We start from the raw sequence: 18,263 nt of genomic DNA, 5'->3' as shown, positions 1-18,263 counted from the left end.
TGGATCTGATCCTATTATATCCCTGCGTTCTGCACCTCCTTCCCACATCCTGAACTGTTTGCTGTCCTCGACCCTATTACAGTTTTAGTATCCTGCAGCTTCTGCGTCCAATCTCTTTGCCATGTCCATGTCTTTTAACTCCAGCTGGGATTTTCTGCCCTTTATTTACTAACCCTATCTCCATGACATTACCACGTGTTGAAAATCTCTGTCTGCCCTAATCAAATACCTGTATCTGGGGTCTTCTACTGCTATTCCACACTCTGCACATTTAACCATATTGAGTGTAACTGTGTCTGATTTTAGTGGACTGTAGATTTTACTTTGAACACCAGTTTCAGCCCTGTATCTTGCAGCTTTGGTCATTTTTGGCTTAATCCTGTCATATCCCAGTATTCTGCATCTCTCACCCACATCTCCTCATACTGCATTTTATTGTGTCTGACCTTAAAAGATTTCAGTGTGCAGCGGCCTCTATCTAAACCCTCTTTGGCATCTTCATACTCGGCACATTTAGCCATGTTAAGTCTGATCCTGCCAGTGTACTGCAGCTTTTACCCCAACCTCTAAAAACATCTTTAGTCCCATAGCTTCACTCCTCTTGTCATGTTGTAGTGTCCTACATATTCTAACTCCAACCCTCCCAACATTTTCCTGTTGTACAGCTTTAGCTACTTTTTGTCTGACTCCATCACATTCTGGTGTCCTAATCCTTCTGTCAAAATGCCATTTGACATCTCCATATCCTTATTGTGACAGACCCTGTGTTTTTTTTTTCTATTGCCATCTTGTGGACCTTCCACCATCTACAGAGGTATGTTGCCTGCCTTGGACCTCTGGGCCAGTCTCAGTCAATGGGCCAATATCTCAGTTTAAGGTGTCTATTACAATGCCTGCTGTTGTCTGCCACTAGCCTGGTATTGAGCTTGATCTGGCTGCAGTGGATAGTCGGGCATCAGTAATGAATCTGTTTTTCCATGTGATTGGGAAATGGAATTTCTGCCGTCTGGTCAGTCTTCCTGTTGTTGGTGTGGTGTTCCAAGACCTCCAATAGCATGTTGGCCAATTCTCAAGGCAAAGGACATCCTTTCACACCTTTTCATTACCTTTGATAGGATGACTTCCAAGTGTAAGGCAATGCCAGACATGCCTGGCATGTACTGTATGGCATCGGCACCTCCTTCCACATTTCATGTGGGTAGTTCTTTGATGCCCACCCTGGCTTTCTTGAAATGGCCCTCACATAATCATTGGTTGGCTGGTCGCAACTCGCTACTTGCATACTGCCTGCTATGGACACTTGTAGTACTCCTTGGAACTAGGAATTTATCCCTGTGCCCTTTTTTTTTTTTTTCTTTTCCTTTTCTATTCACATTAGAGCTGTTCTTTCTGGGTGCCCACCCAGGGTTGTCTGATCCAATTGGATGTCTGCCACACCCATCTGATCCTCTTAGTCTACTCACAACAGCTTGGCTTCATAGTGAATGCAATTCTGGCACCTTTCTCAGACATTTTTTGCATCCTAATGGGCAGTTGGCACCATATTCCTATTTGAGGCGGTTGCCCATTTGTAGTCGGCCCGCTACCCCTTGCACCTCTGTATAAAGCTGTGAGGTGTTCAGCCAGGCAGCCGCCACCTGTATGCCATCCAGCGCTTTGCTTTGAATGCCACTTCTCTCTTTGAATGCCGCAGCTGCTCAGTGCAGGGGTCACTACTGCTGACAGTGGGGGGTCTCTTGCTGCTTTTGTGCTCTCCAGACAAGCGCCATCTGTTGCTACTGTGCGCCCCGCTGTCCTCGACGACTGCTGCCTGCCTTTTAACGTGAAGCTGTGCCTTGGCAGTCCTTTTTTCTTTAATTTCTTTATGAAGAAAGAATAATTGGTGTTTGAGCCTCTGGGGTTGCTGTTGGCAATGCCATCCCAATGATGAGGGCATTTCTTTTTTCCATGACTGAAGTCAACTTGAGTTATTTAATATTTTAGTTTGAAGATACCACCATCACCCATATTGTGGAATCCATACGTATTATATAGCACCTTTCACAGTGACACACCTTATTTTTGACCTCTTTATTTCATATAGCATGTTTTCATTTTATTCAAAGGTGTTGTAGCAGTGGTAGACCAAATGTGCCTATTATCTACTGGTCCTTATGGGCAATGCCAGATGTTTACAATACCCCACCACCCCTGCATACTTTAGAATCCATACTTGAGTTATATAGCGCCTTATTTCATATAGTGCATTTTCTTATTACAGTAGTCAAAGCTATTGCAGTAATGGCAAATTAAGCAACTTCGTCAGGGCTACATTTGAACGGGCACTTTTGGGTGGTATTCACACCTGGATACCACCCGTCATTTCAACATTGTGCCAGTTATCTACTGGTCCTGACACGCAACTGTCCAACCCCATTCATTGTACATGTAGACATTTACAGTGTGTCATGAGAGGCAGCTAGACCCTCTAGTGCAGGGTTGCCCAACTCGTCGATCGCGATCGACTGGTAGATCACAAAGGTAGTGCAGGTAGATCGCGTTGCATTCAAAAAAAAATAATTTTAAACGTTAGTCTATCATATATCCTCCTTATGGCATTTTCCACTTGATTGACATACAGGGCGGCCAGTCTGAGATCTCTTCTCTTCTAACACACTGGTCATCCTGCACTCCCGATCAAATGCACGAGCTACTGCAAAACTCCGGCTGTGATCTAGTTAGTCTTCCAATTTATATCGACTAAAGAAGGGATTTAAAAAAAAAAAATTCTCACAATGTCACAATCGAAGTGCGTTTGTCTGATCTGTCAATCTATCACTGCTATTCCAAAGAAGGAAAATATGGAAGGGCATTTTCGAACTGTTTAAAAAAAAAAAATATCGAAACTGATGTCCTTCCAAAAAGCGATCTGAGAAAGAGAAAGGAGAGGGAACTAAAATCGCAGTTAGTCGGACAGCCGTCATTTTTCACTTGGCTGAATTCAAAAGCTCCTTGACTGCATTATTCGGCTCTACTTATTTATGTGAGTCAGCCTTTTCCCACATGACGATTATTAAATCCAAATATTGTAGTGACCATAAATATATTGAATTGTTATTATGCCATAAAGGTTATTCAGTTATGCAAGCCGAAAAAGTGTGGGCACCCCTGCTCTAGTGACAGATCAGTTGAACTGCTAAGCACTAATTCATCGCCTACTGTGTGAATATATATACACTGCTCACAAAAATTAAAGGAACACTTTAAAGAAACACATTAGATACATCAGATCTCAACATGAAGTTGGATATCTATACAAATAACGACAGGGCAATGTCTTAGGAACAAAAGGATGCCAAGTCTTTTAATGGAAATAAAAGTTTTCTGCCTACAGAGGGCTCAATTGTGTAGACACCCTAAAATCAGAGTGAAATGAAGATGTGGCAGGCTAGTTCATTTTTTCAAAAACTTAATTTCTGCTACTCAAAATGCTTTTCCGTATCTTGTGTGGCCCCCACGACCTTGTATGCATGCTTGACAACGTCGGGGCATGCTCCTAATGAGACGACGGATGGTGTCTTGTGGCATTTCCTCCCAGATCTGTATGAGGGCATCCCTGAGCTGTTGTACAGTCTGAGGAGCAACCTGGCGGCGCCTAATGGACCAAACATAATGTCCCACAGATGTTCTATTGGGTTTAAGTCAGGGGATCGTGAAGGCCATTCAATTGTTTCAATTCCTTCATCCTCCAGGTACTGCCTGCATACTCTTGCCACATGAGGCCGGGCATTGTCATGCATTAGGAGGAAACCAGGACCTACTGCACCAGCGTAGGGTCTGACAATGGGTCCAAGGATTTCATCCTGATACCTAATGGCAGTCAAGATGCCGTTGTCTAGCCTGTAGAGGTCTGTGAGTCGCTCCATGGATATGCCTCCAAGATCATCACTGACCCACCACCAAACCAGTCATGCTAAACGATGTTACAGGCAGCATAATATTCTCCACGGCTTCTCCTGACCCTTTCACATCTTTCACATATACTCAGGGTGAACCTGCTCTCATCTGTGAAAAGCACAGGACGCCAGTGGTGGACCTGCCAATTCTGGTATTCTATGGCAAATGCCAATTGAGATCCCGGTGCTGTGCAGTGAGCACAGGGCAGTAGACATTTGGGCCCTCAGGCAACCCTCATGAAGTCTGTTTCTGATTGTTTGGTCAGAGACATTCACACCAGTGGCCTGCTGGAGGTCATTTTGTAGGGCTCTGGCAGTGCTCATCCTGTTCCTCCTTGCCCAAAGGAGCAGATACTGGTCCTGCTGATGGGTTATGGACCTTCTATGGCCCTCTCCAGCTCTCCTAGAGTAACTGCTTGTCTCCTAGAATCTCCTCCATGCCCTTGAGACTGTGCAGGAGACACAGCAAACCTTCTGGCAATGACATGTATTGATGTGCCATCCTGGAGAAGTTGGACTACCTGTGCAACCTCTGTAGGGTCCAGGTATCGCCTCATGCTACCAGTAGTGACACTGACTGTAGCCAAATGCAAAACTAGTGAAGAAACAGTCAGAAAAGATGAGGAGGGAAAAATGTCAGTGGCCTCCACCTGTTAAACCATTCCTGTTTTGGGGGTCATCTCATTGTTGCCCCTCTAGTGCATCTGTTGTTAATTTCATTAACACCACAGCAGCTGAAACTGATTAACAACCCCTCTGCTACTTAACTGACCAGATTAATATCCCATAAGTTTTATTGACTTTATGCTATACTCTGATTAAAAAGTGTTCCTATATATATATATATATATATATATATATATATATATATATATATATATATATAAATAAATATAGATATAAATAAATATAGATATATATATATATAATATTAGTGTGTATATAACAACCAGCAATACCCGGGGTGGCATAAACCGTGGGTACAGTTATCAAATAAGGAAAAAAATTGTTAATGGAACATAGCCAAAAATCTTGCATGGTAAATCCAGGCAAAATTTTGCAGAGATGATGTGTATTTGTAAACCTGAGATGCACATTCAGCTTTATGTGTTGTTAAGATTTTGTTGTCTTCATGAAGTACTTCTGATGTCATTCTTGATCTTAAAGATTTGTCCTTCCATCCATTGTGTTTTTTGGGTGACCGGTGGGGTTCATTATGAAATTCTTGTTCTTCTCTTCCTTCTCCATCCATCCATCCATCCATCCATCCATCTCTCCCCTCCCCCACCATTCTCTGTTATGCCATCTGAGCCGCATTGGCCTCTCTAAAATGTCAAATGTGGTTTTCTTATCTTTCTTTGTTTCTCTCCTTACAGGACTGTAGCAGCTGATGTCAGGAAGCAAGTGTCTCGGGAGTATGGCGGCTCACCCCAGCTGTCAAAGAAACGCAGCAGCTCTCAGCAGTCAGTAAGTAGCCGGGTCAAATGGGGAAGATCATCAGCTTGCCACTCCAGCAGGCCCATGACATATCCAGAAATCTGATAGGAGTCTCTAGAGAGCTGCTGGCTGTAAATTCACCCCACCCCGTAGTAATCCAGCAATTATCACCAGCCGTCCTGGTCCATAAGGCGTCTGCACTGGAGCACCTCTGACCATGTGAGGCCCAGACTGGGCGTCTGCCACCCATGCAGCCGTAGTGCATGTCGGAAGCCCCTTCGCTCATTTAGCTTAATTGGGTGAGCTGCTGCTTACTGACTCGGTGACCCCAGGTTCAAGGCCAGCCACTCCATGAGAGGATTTGAAATGGAAAGGGTCCGGGACACTAATTGATTTCTTGCTAATGATGCATTTCTTCATTGGTAGGAATATTCAGGGTGTTTTTTGACCACCCTTTCACACCCCACATGCCCGCCAAACGTCCATTCGTCCCATTCCACTCACATCAGCCGGAGCTTCTCATCCACCTTTGACTTCCACTAAATATCCAGGGAACATATATGGTCACACCAGTTCAGTTCTCGTATACAGAAAATCACCCAGTAGGGTTCTTCATGGAGTTCCCCCACCCACACACATCTCATAATCTGTCTACTGGGATTATTCAGGGAGCTTCAAATCCATTCTGTCTGTCACCAGGGAGAACCGCTTCTGACCCTCTTAAGTTCATGTCCTCGCTTAGAGACGATGCTTTCAAAGGCAGGTTCCACCTGACACAAGTGGGGGCTCGTCTGGCTCAGCTTAAGGGACGTTTCCATCTGCCCAACAAGCAATGAGGTATCTAAGGTGTGGGTTCTCTCTGCTAATGGCAGATGCTCTCTCTCATCTGCCTATCCTCCCTTATATGGCAGCACCCTCATTAACCTGTATAGCCCCTTTCACAGTGAACAACCTCTGAATTAAAGGTACAATATAAAAGCACTTGGAAATAAATATGTTTGTACATCTCTGGACCATACAAACAGATTATCATTCTGTATTCTTTATAGTGCCTTTCACAATGAGCATTTCAGGCAGGTGCACTATGTACCTGACCTATTAGTGGAATAAATGGTCATCCATGCAATGTGACTTACAAATGTCCACCCTTTTAAACAAGAACCCGTTAACCTGTATAGCACCTTTCATGGTGAACGACCTCTGAATTATAGGTACGCTAGAAAAGCACTTGGAGAGAAACACAGTTGCATTCCTCTCAGCTGCATTGTCGGTTTATTAATCTGTATTGTGTATAGCACCTTTCACAACAGGCATTCCATGAAGATACATTATGTACAGGACATATAAGTGGAATAAAGGAGTAGCCACGGGAAGAGGCTTACTAATATCCACCCTACCAAACAAGCAGTCCTTCTCCTATATAGTGTCTTTCACAATGAACAGTCCTGAACTTGCATTTCTTATTTATCTATCAGTGGTAGTAACCTTTAATTTGCATTACTTTAACACTATGTAGATCAGAGATAAACCACAGTCTTCTGGGCCTCACAGTCAGTTGGTCAATCGGGAATTCTATATAGTGCCTTTCACAATGAGAAGTTCTAGAACGTAACTTAATGTCCACCTGGTCAATCAAGCAACTGTACTGTACAGCATTTTTCACTGTGAACATCCTGTGAACATGCATTACATATCCATTCATTTTCGATAGTGTCTTTCATAATGTCAGTCAGTTGTTTTCAATTGTTCACTCCACCAAGCATGCTAGTAGTATCCTATATAATGCCTTTCACAGTCGCTCTCCCCTGAATCTGCATTACATACATGCGGGAGTAACAATCTTCTGTGCCCCCAAACAGTTGATCAGTCTGTATTCTATAAAGAGCCTTTCACAATGCAGTAAATGTTTCTGGGCAGTGCACTGTGTCCAAAATGCATTTTTGGAATCAAAGTGCAGGCATGTCTGGTGATTTAATGATACCCACACCTTGTGTCAAGCGATTGTTAATCCTTGTAGTGTCTTTCACAGTGAACATCCGCTGAATTTTTGTTACACCCCCAAAATAAAACAACTGACAATGCGACACATTGTAATGTTATTCAAATCCAAGTTTTCCTGGAGCTTCAGGGCTTTATCTGACTTGATACCAGGCTGCCCCCTGCCTCCTTTAAGTCATATGCCAGGCCTTGTCACACCGTGACCTAGCCCAATGTGGACAAAGCCCCCTGTCCTCCCATCCACCTTAATTAAAGGATAAGTGTCTGTGTGTCCATCCAGTTGGTATGTCTCCGTTATTCAAAAAGATGGCGCATCACAAACACTGGCATGGCTTTTTACGAATCCCATACTAAATGACAGAGACTTAGGCATTGCATGGTGCACTGCAAACGTAAGCGCTGTGGTCTATGTTGATTACTTTGATGTCAAGCCATCTTAGACAGGTAGCACAGCTAGCCCCCCGATGTCCAAAAGCCTATCCGCCTCATTCACTGTCACCCCCGTCATGTATTGCAGGCCTGTGGATCCTAACCAACTGCCCTCATGGGTCCTGCCTTGTGTGTGACTTGTTGAGCTACTTTATTTTGTGCACATGGAGAGGAAAGGAAAGCATTGTGCGCCCTCCCACACACACACACACACACACACACACACTTCCAAATCCACTAGGCAGCTCAACAAGAATGGCAGGAAATGATGACCTCTCCACCTTCTCCCACATTGCATTGTTCTTTAAAGATTTGAGGCAGATTGGAGGAAGTGGGAGGTCACTGGAGTCGAATCCTCTTCCCTGTCTGGTGCAAGATTCAGTCACAGCTTTGTAACTTCGACACACAACTGACTTTATCTCAGCCATGTCCTATCCTACTACACAAATGCTGAGGAGCTGACAAGAACCGGTGGGCCAGTGGCTGTAGCTCAGGGCTGCCCTCTGCTGGTCACTACAGTCTGTTATCTGCTAGTAACTTAAGGCTGCCCTCTGCTGGTGAATGCAGACTGGTACCCGCTAATAGTCCAGAGCTATCATCTGGTGGTGAATACAGAATGGCACCCACTGGCTGCTTAAGGCTGCCCTCCCTTTGATTTTCAGAATGGTAAACTGCTAGTAGTAAAGGGATTTCCTTTGCTGTTGAATGCAAACTGGTACCTGCTAGTATATCAGAACCACCCTCTGCTGGTCGTCACTACAGTCTGGTATCTGCTAGTAGCTTGCTGTGCTCTTTACTGATGAATGCAAAGTGGTACCTATTGGTCATTTAATTTCCCTCTGCTGTACAAAATAAAGGGTGGTCCAGATCTAATTCTGCAGATCCATCAGGATGACTTTGATTTATGTGGGGACAATTCCAGTTTGGCACAAAGATGATTCTTCATGTCATCAGTTCACACACTTCTCGATGATCCGGGATTTTTTGGGTGATTTTCTATGTGTAATAAACTTAATAATTTATAGCGTAATGAAAATTTAATAATTAGTTCTGGACCACCCTATAGATTGGTACTATCAATTGTTTAGAGGTTCCCTCTTCTGGTGAATGCAAACTGGTACCAGCTGCTAGGTCATGACTTCCCTCCAGTGGCGAATGAAGAACGGTACTTGCTAGCAGCTCAAGGCTGCCCCATAAAGGCAAAAGCAGAATGGTACAGTACTTGGTTTTAGTTAAAGGTTGCCCATTTTTGTGTTTCCAGACTGGTGACCTGCTAGTAGTACAGGGATGCCATCTGATGCAGAATGCATACTGGTACCTTCTAGTGGTTTGATGCTACTCTGTAGTGGAGAGTACAGAATGGTACCTGCTGGTAGCTTAAGGCTGCCATTTTCTAGGTTATTGTACTGGAGCAGACTGGTAACGTGCTAGTGACTCAGTATACTGGTGACTGCTGTCTGCTATCTGTGAGTAGCTTGGGGTGCCCTCTACTGGTGAATGCAAACTGGTACCTATTGGTGAATAAAGACTGATACCTGCTGGCAGCTCAAAGCTGCCCTCCTCTGGGTTTTCAGACTCCTTGTATGCTAGGGCTGCCCCCTGGTGGAAAATACAGAATGGTACCTTCGGGCAGTTGAAGGCTGACCCCTACAGTTAAATGACTTTTGTAGCTCAAAGCTGAACTCCTCTAGGTCTGTAGACTGGTATCTGCTGGTAGTCCAGTGATGCCATCTGATGCAGAATCCATACTGGTATCTGCTAGTAACTTGGTGTTGCCCTCTGGTGGCAAATACAGAAGGGCACCTGCTGGTAACTCCAGTACGCATTTTTCTAGGTTTCCAGACTGCTGGTAGGTCACAATTGCGCTCTACTGGTGAATGCTGTCTATCTGCAAAAGTACATACGAGGTGGATACTGGATGCCAAATGTTCCAATATTCGATTCATCTTTATGGTTTTAGAAAACTGCCAAATCTTGTGATTCTCTTGTCATGTGAAATTTGTGGTGCATAACAAGCATAAAAATTAAAACCCTTTATGGTGCTGAAGCAAGTTGTGTTGATTGGCATCTCCGAATTGGTCCGGTTTGGGTGTGAGTGGGCTCTGCATTGGCCTGCCACCCCATCCAGGGTCTTTTCGAACCTTGCACCCGATGCTGCTATATTTGGGCCCTCTGTGTCCCTGAAATTCCTAAGGTGGATTTGTGAATGCCACCACTAAAACATGACTCTGTGTTGACCTGTCAGGATAATCACCCCAAAATGGATGCCCGTGGGCTGTTGCTGTTAAAATGGAGGTCTTATTTATTTACTCTGTGTTATTCCTTTCCTCCCGGTTACCTACGCTTACAGCCATTTTACAGGCTCTCAGGATCTGGGCGAGGTTGCTAAAGGAAAGATGATAGTAGAATCACAGCCAGAAAAAAAAAATCCTACAAGCCTCAGGAACAGCAGCTGCGGAAACAGCTGCAAGATGTCACCAGTCTGTGGTGACGTGAGTGACAACTGGGGAGACCTTGGCTGGCCGTTGCAGAGTAGCACACGAAGTACATCAAAATTTTCACCGCTGTCATCTTTATGCCACCTGTCATGGGCAGCCTGGCGAGACGATGAGAGTTAAAGGAGGATATGTTGGCGCTGCACACTGCCAGGGTTTAGCAGGCTACCTGGAAAAGAGCCTGGATGGTCTTGAAGGATCAAAACATCTAGTGGATAAGAGGGGGCACCCACATGAATGGCAAAATTTTACCCTTTTATAGTGGAGTTCAACCAGCCCATTACGGTGGTCATATAGAATCTCCCAGGACATAAGCAGTGGCAACACATGGGTCTTTTTATTGAAGTGGCCCTGCTCTTTCCAGCCTGCAGTGGTTTTCAAGGCCTCCAGAGGGCACTGTGTACCCCAATTCCAGAAGTAATTCCAGGCTTGACTGAGGGCAGCTTTTAAAGCCACCTCATGCCAGTTACGCTTGACTGGTGGGGTTTTTATTCGGTACCCTTTTGGATGAGTAAACAGGCTCCCCGACCAGTTAGACAGGGACTTGAAGCCATGTAGGCTCAGCAGGGACAGTTCTGGGATTTTCTGTATGTTTTGTTCGTTTGATACTTTATCTGTTTATTCATTCCTTTTTAGTGGTTATTTTTTATTTTAATAACTTAATCAGATTAGTTAGCAACTCCAATTTGTACATGTGTATGCACGGGTGTTGGGTGTGTGTGAATATGCCCTGTAATAGATTGGCACCCAGCACTGCTCAGGATAGGCACTGCTAAGCAGGTTTAGAAAAAAACTTGGATTCTTATATACTGTTGCCTCCTAAGCATCCTTCTGAGTAAGAACAGCCACTATGAGAGTACCCTCTGTGTTTCAGTCCCTTCACTCTTTGTTCTTAATTATAGTTAAGGTTCATCACTATGACTGTGTATTCAAGCATCCTGTCTTCATATCACTTGCCCTCTTTCTCCAGGTGCCCCTGACTGAGGTGGTAGAGCCCATTGACTTTGAAGATTATCTGAGCACACATCCGCCTGCCGCTGAGCCTGGGCCTCTTAGGGAGCTCATTGAGTTCCCCTCCGATGACATTGAGTTGGTGCTAGAGCCTAAGGAGTGCCGCACTTTGGAAAACACCCTGCCTGATGAGGAGTAAGTGGGAATGAATAAAGTGCATGCTGGGATATATCACTCATAAAAGAGTGGGTCATAATTTTCATATATGCATGGCAGCCATCCTTCATTTCATGTAGCTTAAGGCTGCCATCTTCTGGGTAATCAAACTAGTAAACTTTTAGTAGCTCAGTACTGCTCTCAGCTGGTGAATGCAGACTGGTACCCCCTTGTAGGTTTGGGGTGACCTTAACTGATAAATGAAGACTGATAACTGCTAGTAGATCAGGGTGGCCCGTTACTGGTGAATGCAGACTGATATCTGATGGTCACTTGACTTAGTCTTATAAAAAAAAAAAGTAATAATTTATATATTGTATATGCCTAGCAGTCATACTTAATTTTGTGGAGCTCAAGGCTGCCATCTTTTGGATTATCAAATTGGTAAACTGCTGGCAGGTCAGGGCTGCCCTGCACTGGTAAATCCAGATTGGTGCCTGCTAGTATCTCAGGGATGTCCTTTGCTGGTGAGTACAAACTGGTACACCTAGTATATTACGGGTGGTCTCTTCTAGTAAATACAGACTGGTAGCTCAGGCTTCCCCCTGCTGGTAAATGCCTACTTGTACCTCCTAGTACACTACAGGTGCAATATACTGGCAAATACAGAATGGTACCTACTAGTAGCTTAGTGCTTCCCTCTACATAGCGGCGTGCGTAGAACTCGCACTATAACATGACTTAAGCACAAAAGCCGAAACGTGCTTACGCACAGAAATCCAGATTTGGAAAACTGTGCGTTCACCAACTTCAGTGTTCTTCCGCTACATAAATCCCGGTCAGCGTGAAAAGTTAACTCTCGTGCATGCATGTGCTGTCCCACACCAACTCCTCCCAGAATTACGCCTCTTTGAATATGCAAATTAATATAAATATCCCTTAAGCTCAGCATTCTGTGAAAAGACAATGGGAAAAGCAAGAGGGAAAATGGAAGAATTTCAGCGAATATCAAGTGGAGGCAAGGAAAAACTTTCTATTTGTTGGTTTAAACAGTGGTATAAACAACAAAAGGAAGTTGATCGACTGACGTAGCATGTTGTAGAAACTCGAAAGATCAAGTTTACAAAGTCGCACAGTGCCCTAAATAAAAAAGAAGTTTTCAGATATCAAAGTCGCTGTGAAATGGCGAGTTTTAGCCCACCATCTCAGTTTCATATGAAAGCTTATTAGGGTACAGAGGAAAAAAGCACGAAATGTCAACTTCAATCTCGAAATGTCCACTTTAATCACGTAGTTTATTTTGTCATTAAAGTAGAACATCATAAACTTAATCTTAAAATCGTTTAATTAACTAGTTTCTCAAATCACATCGTAAGTAAAGTAGCACGTTAAATGCTTTGTTTTGTATTTGATCTTCTATGTGCTCTGTGTGTGAATCACTAGTGCTTCTTAAACCGGCTTTCTCTACCTCTGACAGGACACAGAATCCATTACATTCATGATATTACAGATCTCTAAATAAATAAAATACTGAGATATATATGTGATATAATTTTCATGATGATAGGAATTAAAGCATGTTATTAAACATGAGTTTCACAGTGGTGCAGTGATTGTGTGCAACAAATAGAAATAATTTATTGCAGCAATACTCGGGGGCGGGTCTAGGCTCGTGGCGGCCCTGGGCAGAGGAAGAATCGGTGGCTTCTTTGCCCGCCAATGTCAATACGGTATCTTATGCACGACGGATGGCCACATCCATTGTGGACACTGCATAGCTGCCTCGTGCTCATGACATAAGCGTTTAACTTTTGCTGAAATTTGCCGCTGCGTTTTTAGGTGTCGTTATTTTGTCTTTGTTTTATATTCAATATATATTGATTTAGCGGCCCTGTGCAGGTGCACAGTTTGTACATGCCTAAGGCCGCCCCTGCAGTACTGTCTCTTTCAAACGTACTAACCTCCAATTCATGTCCTTCCTTTTCTTTCTCCAAGTAACCGATCGCCACACAATCGCATTTGTAATGGACGTTAAACCATCTGTAAGCTTATAACGCTGATTCTTCAAAATTTTTAAGGAACATTGAAATATCTTCGTAGTACATGTTTAATTATTCTATCCTTCACGCCAGTCCCAGTGAAGCATACAGTGTGAGCGGAGCGCCAGATCCTTGCTAGTGTAGCGACACCATGTCCTTTAATTATTAACAATATATGATTATTTAAACAAAGTTAAAGTTTTATCTTTATAATATAATAAACATATTTTGCTGCATTTAATCTTAAAAATGATATCGTCATCATATGTAAATACACTCTTTATAAAGTGGCTCAGGTTGTGCAATATTATAACTGTACTGCAAGTTTACAGTGAGGTAATTGTACTAATAAGTACTAACAGTTCTACAAGAAGCAGTTGATGGACTGATTGAGTGTGTTTAGAGTTCTTTGGATGAAACTGTTTCTGAACCACGAGGTCCATACAGGAAAGTTTTGATGCGTTTGTCATATGAGAAGCAGTCCAAATAGCAAGCATGGCTGAGGCAACGTGTGCTTGATGCTGTATACCGATAATTCTCTTTCTGATCAGCTGCTCTGAGTGGTGCAGTGAGAATAATATGGAAAAAGATGATCTGATGTGGCAAACCCTAACAGGAGCAGCTGAAAGAAGAAGAAGGTGCAGTGAGAGTAACAACGTTAAAGCAGCTATGGTATTTAGAATAGTTTGACCATTCCGTGGACCATTATATTGTTACAGGTTAATTACAATCAGATGCATTAAACTAATAAACAATATGCGGTTAATTTCAGTGTATTTGTAAAACCTCGTCAGGAAAAGAAAGGATAACCACACAGGATCAGTAGCATTGCTTTGACGCTGTGTGCAACCAAGCGGAGAACTTGAGTACGACAGGGTATGAAGTACCATGGAAATGTGCGTGGCTTTACACCAAGTTTACGTTTTATACATCGCGATTTGAACGTGGAAACGTTCTTACGCAACATTTTTGTGCGTAAGCACCATTTATACATGAGGCCCCTGGTGAATGGAGACTGGTATTTGATGGTAACTCAAGGCTGTCCTCTTCTGGGATTACTGATGGCATCCACATATATTTCAGGGCTTCCAATTTCTGGTGAGTGCCACAGGGGATGCACAAACCAGTGTGTTTCTTCGTGCAGGTCCCAAGCCCGGATAAATGGGGAGGGTTACATCAGGAGGGGCATTCGGTGTAAAACTTTGCCAAATCAATATGCGGACAACAATACAAATTTCAAAGTGTTCTATCATGGTGTGGATAGGAGGTGAAATGGAGTAGGAGTTATTCTGAAGGAACAGCATGTCAAGAGTGTTTTGGAGGTAAAAAGAGTGTCAGACAGAGTAATGATTATGAAGCTGGAAATTGGAGGTGTGATGATGAATGTTGTTAGTGCATATGCACCGCAAGTTGGGTGTGCAATGAGTGAGAAAGAAGATTTTTGGAATGAGTTGGATGAAGTCATGAACAATGTACCCAAGGGACAGAAAGTGGTGATTGGAGCGGATTTCAATGGGCATGTTGGTGAAGGGAACAGTGGAGATGAGGAGGTGATAGGTAGGTATGGTGTCAAGAAGAGGAATGAAGAAGGTCAGAAGGTAGTGGATTTTGCCAAAAGGATGGACATGACTGTGGTGAATATGTATTTTAAGAAGAGGGAGGAACATAGGGTTACATACAGGAGTGAAGGAAGATGCACACAGGTAGATTACATCCTGTGCAGAAGAGTTAATCTGAAGGAGATTGAAGACTGCAAAGTGGTGGCAGGGAAAAGTGTAGTTAAGCAGCATAGGATGGTGGTCTGTAGGATGACGCTGGAGATCAAGAAGAGGAAGAGAGTGAGGGCAGAGCCAAGGATCAAATGGTGGAAGCTGAAAAAGGAAGATTGCAAGGTTGAGTTTAGGGAGAAGGTGAGATAGGCACTGGGTGGCAGTGAAGAGTTACCAGACAGTTGGGAAACTACAGCAGGTGTAGTAAGGGTGACAGCAAGAAGGGTGCTTGGCGTGACATCTGGAAAGAGGAAGGAGGAAAAGGAAACCTGGAGGTGGAATGAGAAAATACTGGAGAGTATACAGAGGAAGAGAATGGCAAAGAAGAAGTGGAATAGTCAGAGAGATGCAGAAAGTAGACAAGAGTACAAAGAGATAAGGCGCAAGGTGAAGAGAGAGGTGGCAAAGGCTAAAGAAAAAGCGTATGATGAGTTGTATAAGAGGTTGGACACTAAAGAGGGAGAAAAAGACTGGTTGGCTAGACAGAGGGACCGAGCTGGAAAAGATGTGCAGCCGGTTAGGGTGATAAAGGATAAAGATGGAAACATACTCACAAGCGAGGAGAGAGTGTTGAGCAGATGGAAAGAGGACTTTGTGAGGCTGATGAATGAAGAGAACAAGAGAGAGAAGAGGTTCACTGATATAGTGAATCAGGAAGTGCAACGGATTACCAAGGGGGAAGCAAGGGCAGCTATGGAGAGGATCAAGAATGGAAAATCCATTGGTCCAAATGACATACCTATGGAATCATAGAGGTGTTTAGGAAAGATTTTAACCAGATTGTTTAATTGGATCTTGGAAAGTGAGAGGATGCCTGAGGAGTGGAGAAGAAGTGTACTGGTGCCGATATTTAGGAATAAGGGGGATGTGCAGGACTGTAGTAACTAAAGGGGGAGAGGTATAGAGAAGGCCAGAAGGTCCTTAAGGGAGAGTTGGATTTTGGAATAGTCTGCGCAATCATCAGCTAGGAGGATGTGCTAATCCTCATTCCAGAGCAGTGTCAGGAAGAGGACGGGGCAATCTCTGGGAAAGCCGTGGGAGTATGTAGATAATGTGATCCTTGAGCGAAATTACAGCCTGATTGTGAATAGAGTTTTAGGATGCAAATTGTGTGATACTCAGGAAAGAATAGTATTGTAACACTCAAGGAGCAGCCCGCCCTCCTGATCATTTGTTTTAAACAACCAACCACTATAGTTGGTGAGATACTGTTACAGTGTGATAGCCAGCGTTGTAGGACCCTTTATACAAGTGAAGAAAATAAGAAAATCAAATGTTGCACCATGGAATTAGAATTTGCTGAAAGAAATTTCATTGTAGAGGATGTAAGCACTAGGTTGAGAAAACAGGGAGACGTGACAGATGCCTTAGCAGTTCAGAGTGAGGCTGGGAGGAAACCCTGAAGTTGATCGCAGGCTGAGTGTTGTTTTTGGTAGGTGGTGAGCTGCAATGCAACCCATAACTGTTGCCTTGCAACAGAAGTCTGAAAGCCAAAGCTCCACTAGCTTAAATGACACATGCTTGGGTTCTTGTCAGTGAGGTGCACCAGGAAAAGTTGGGATGTGGCTGATGTGAAATTGTAGAGAAATAACTTGAGGCCCTGTGCCTCTCCATTTCAAATCCTCAAACAGAGAGTCTCGACATTAACCTAGGACCTCTGAGTCGGTAAGCAGTGTTCTATCCAGCTGAGCTAAATGAAAACTCCCTCAGCTGTAATGACCAATTGGGTGCCTGTTACATAGCAGCCAATGCTGTCTCCTTTCCCCTCAGCCACTAATGTGCTTACCTCTCTCATTAAACTCACCCTGGTCATCCTGATCACTCAAGATGATGCAGCAGCAACAGAACACAAACCAGAAACATGTGGATTACAGAGTAGTCTTCTCTGACACCATACCAAAGGAGTTATTCTTTAGCTCAGGTAGATAATCTGCCACTTACAGACTCTGTTGTCTTGCTTTCATGTGAATGTGACATCTGCACAATTTTTTGGAGATGCGTACTTAGGAGAGAGGAATTCTCGAATGGACCTCCATTTAACAGAAAGCAAGGCTTCCTGATGTAGTCAGCCAGATTTTTAACAATACCTGCGAACTTCTGTTGTTCTCTTTAGGGTGGACACAGTGACATCTACATTTTTTTGGAAGGATGTGAAAGATCTTATTCATGGGGAAAGGTGTTATTGTATGGTCAATATTGTCATGTGCAACTCTTAGTATTGCAGAGTTGTTTCCTTGATCCTAGGGAGGGATTAGAAGGCTAATGTAGTTGGTGCAACTTTTAGGAAGCAACAGTGTTTGGAAGTGATGCCTATGTTGTTGACATAACAAGAAAGTTCTCTCAGTTGCACATCCTCCCTTGAAGTTCCCAATGTAAATTTGGACCACTGGGTGTGGAGTTCGACAATATTAGCCAATCGAGATCAAGAAGATTGACCTTGTTCTCTCTCTCTCTCTCTCTCTCTCTCTCAATTTAGACAATTCACGGACTACAAGGGCTCCCTCTCTCCCTCTGTACTAATAAGATTTCTGACTGCAGATGATGAGATTTCTGTTTCTCTCTATCTCTCTGTTGCTCAACCAGTAATGTGTCTGATTGCAAGGGCCCTTTCTCAATCTTGACCAATACATTTTCTGACTGTTTCTCTCTCTGACTTTCTGGACTAATCAGATTTCTGATTGCAAGGGTGATCTTTCTGTCTTTAGTTGTCAATCTTGACCAATCAGGTTTCTGACTTTGAGGGCAAGCAAGCTGTTGCGTTGTCTCTCTCCCTCTCTCAACCAATCAGATTTCTTACTGTGAGGGCAATCTGTTACTCTCTCTCTACCTATTTCTTCTTCACTATATTCAACCTTCTCGCCACATTTACTTAGGAAGCAGTGGTGCCGACAGAGTAGTTGGCAAGATCACTCCTTTAGAATAGTGTTGGGATGCTGTAGGCATGACGGTGACGAGAACGGAGTTTGGCTAAGGGAAAGAATGCGGTCCTCCCAATCAGTTTTCAGATGTGTTTTAATAAAGAAACTTAGCAATATTACATGTACACCAGGCTTT

At 43.5% G+C, this 18,263-nt stretch overlaps 1 protein-coding gene across 6 annotated transcripts in view; it reads left to right on the top strand.

Moving 5' to 3' along the window:
• LOC120541218 (dedicator of cytokinesis protein 7-like) overlaps positions 1–18,263 on the top strand; it is a 105,396-nt gene that overhangs the window by 16,388 nt on the left and 70,745 nt on the right. For all 6 annotated transcript variants that reach the window (XM_039772651.1, XM_039772650.1, XM_039772648.1 and 3 more), the window contains exons 2-3: positions 5,312–5,402; positions 11,265–11,440. In XM_039772651.1, the coding sequence (XP_039628585.1) occupies positions 5,312–5,402; positions 11,265–11,440 (267 nt within the window). The remainder of the gene's footprint in view (positions 1–5,311; positions 5,403–11,264; positions 11,441–18,263) is intronic.

The sequence above is a fragment of the Polypterus senegalus genome, chromosome 12 (assembly GCF_016835505.1).
Source record: "Polypterus senegalus isolate Bchr_013 chromosome 12, ASM1683550v1, whole genome shotgun sequence".
NCBI lineage: Eukaryota > Metazoa > Chordata > Cladistia > Polypteriformes > Polypteridae > Polypterus > Polypterus senegalus.
This window is presented reverse-complemented; position numbering and strand designations above follow the sequence as displayed.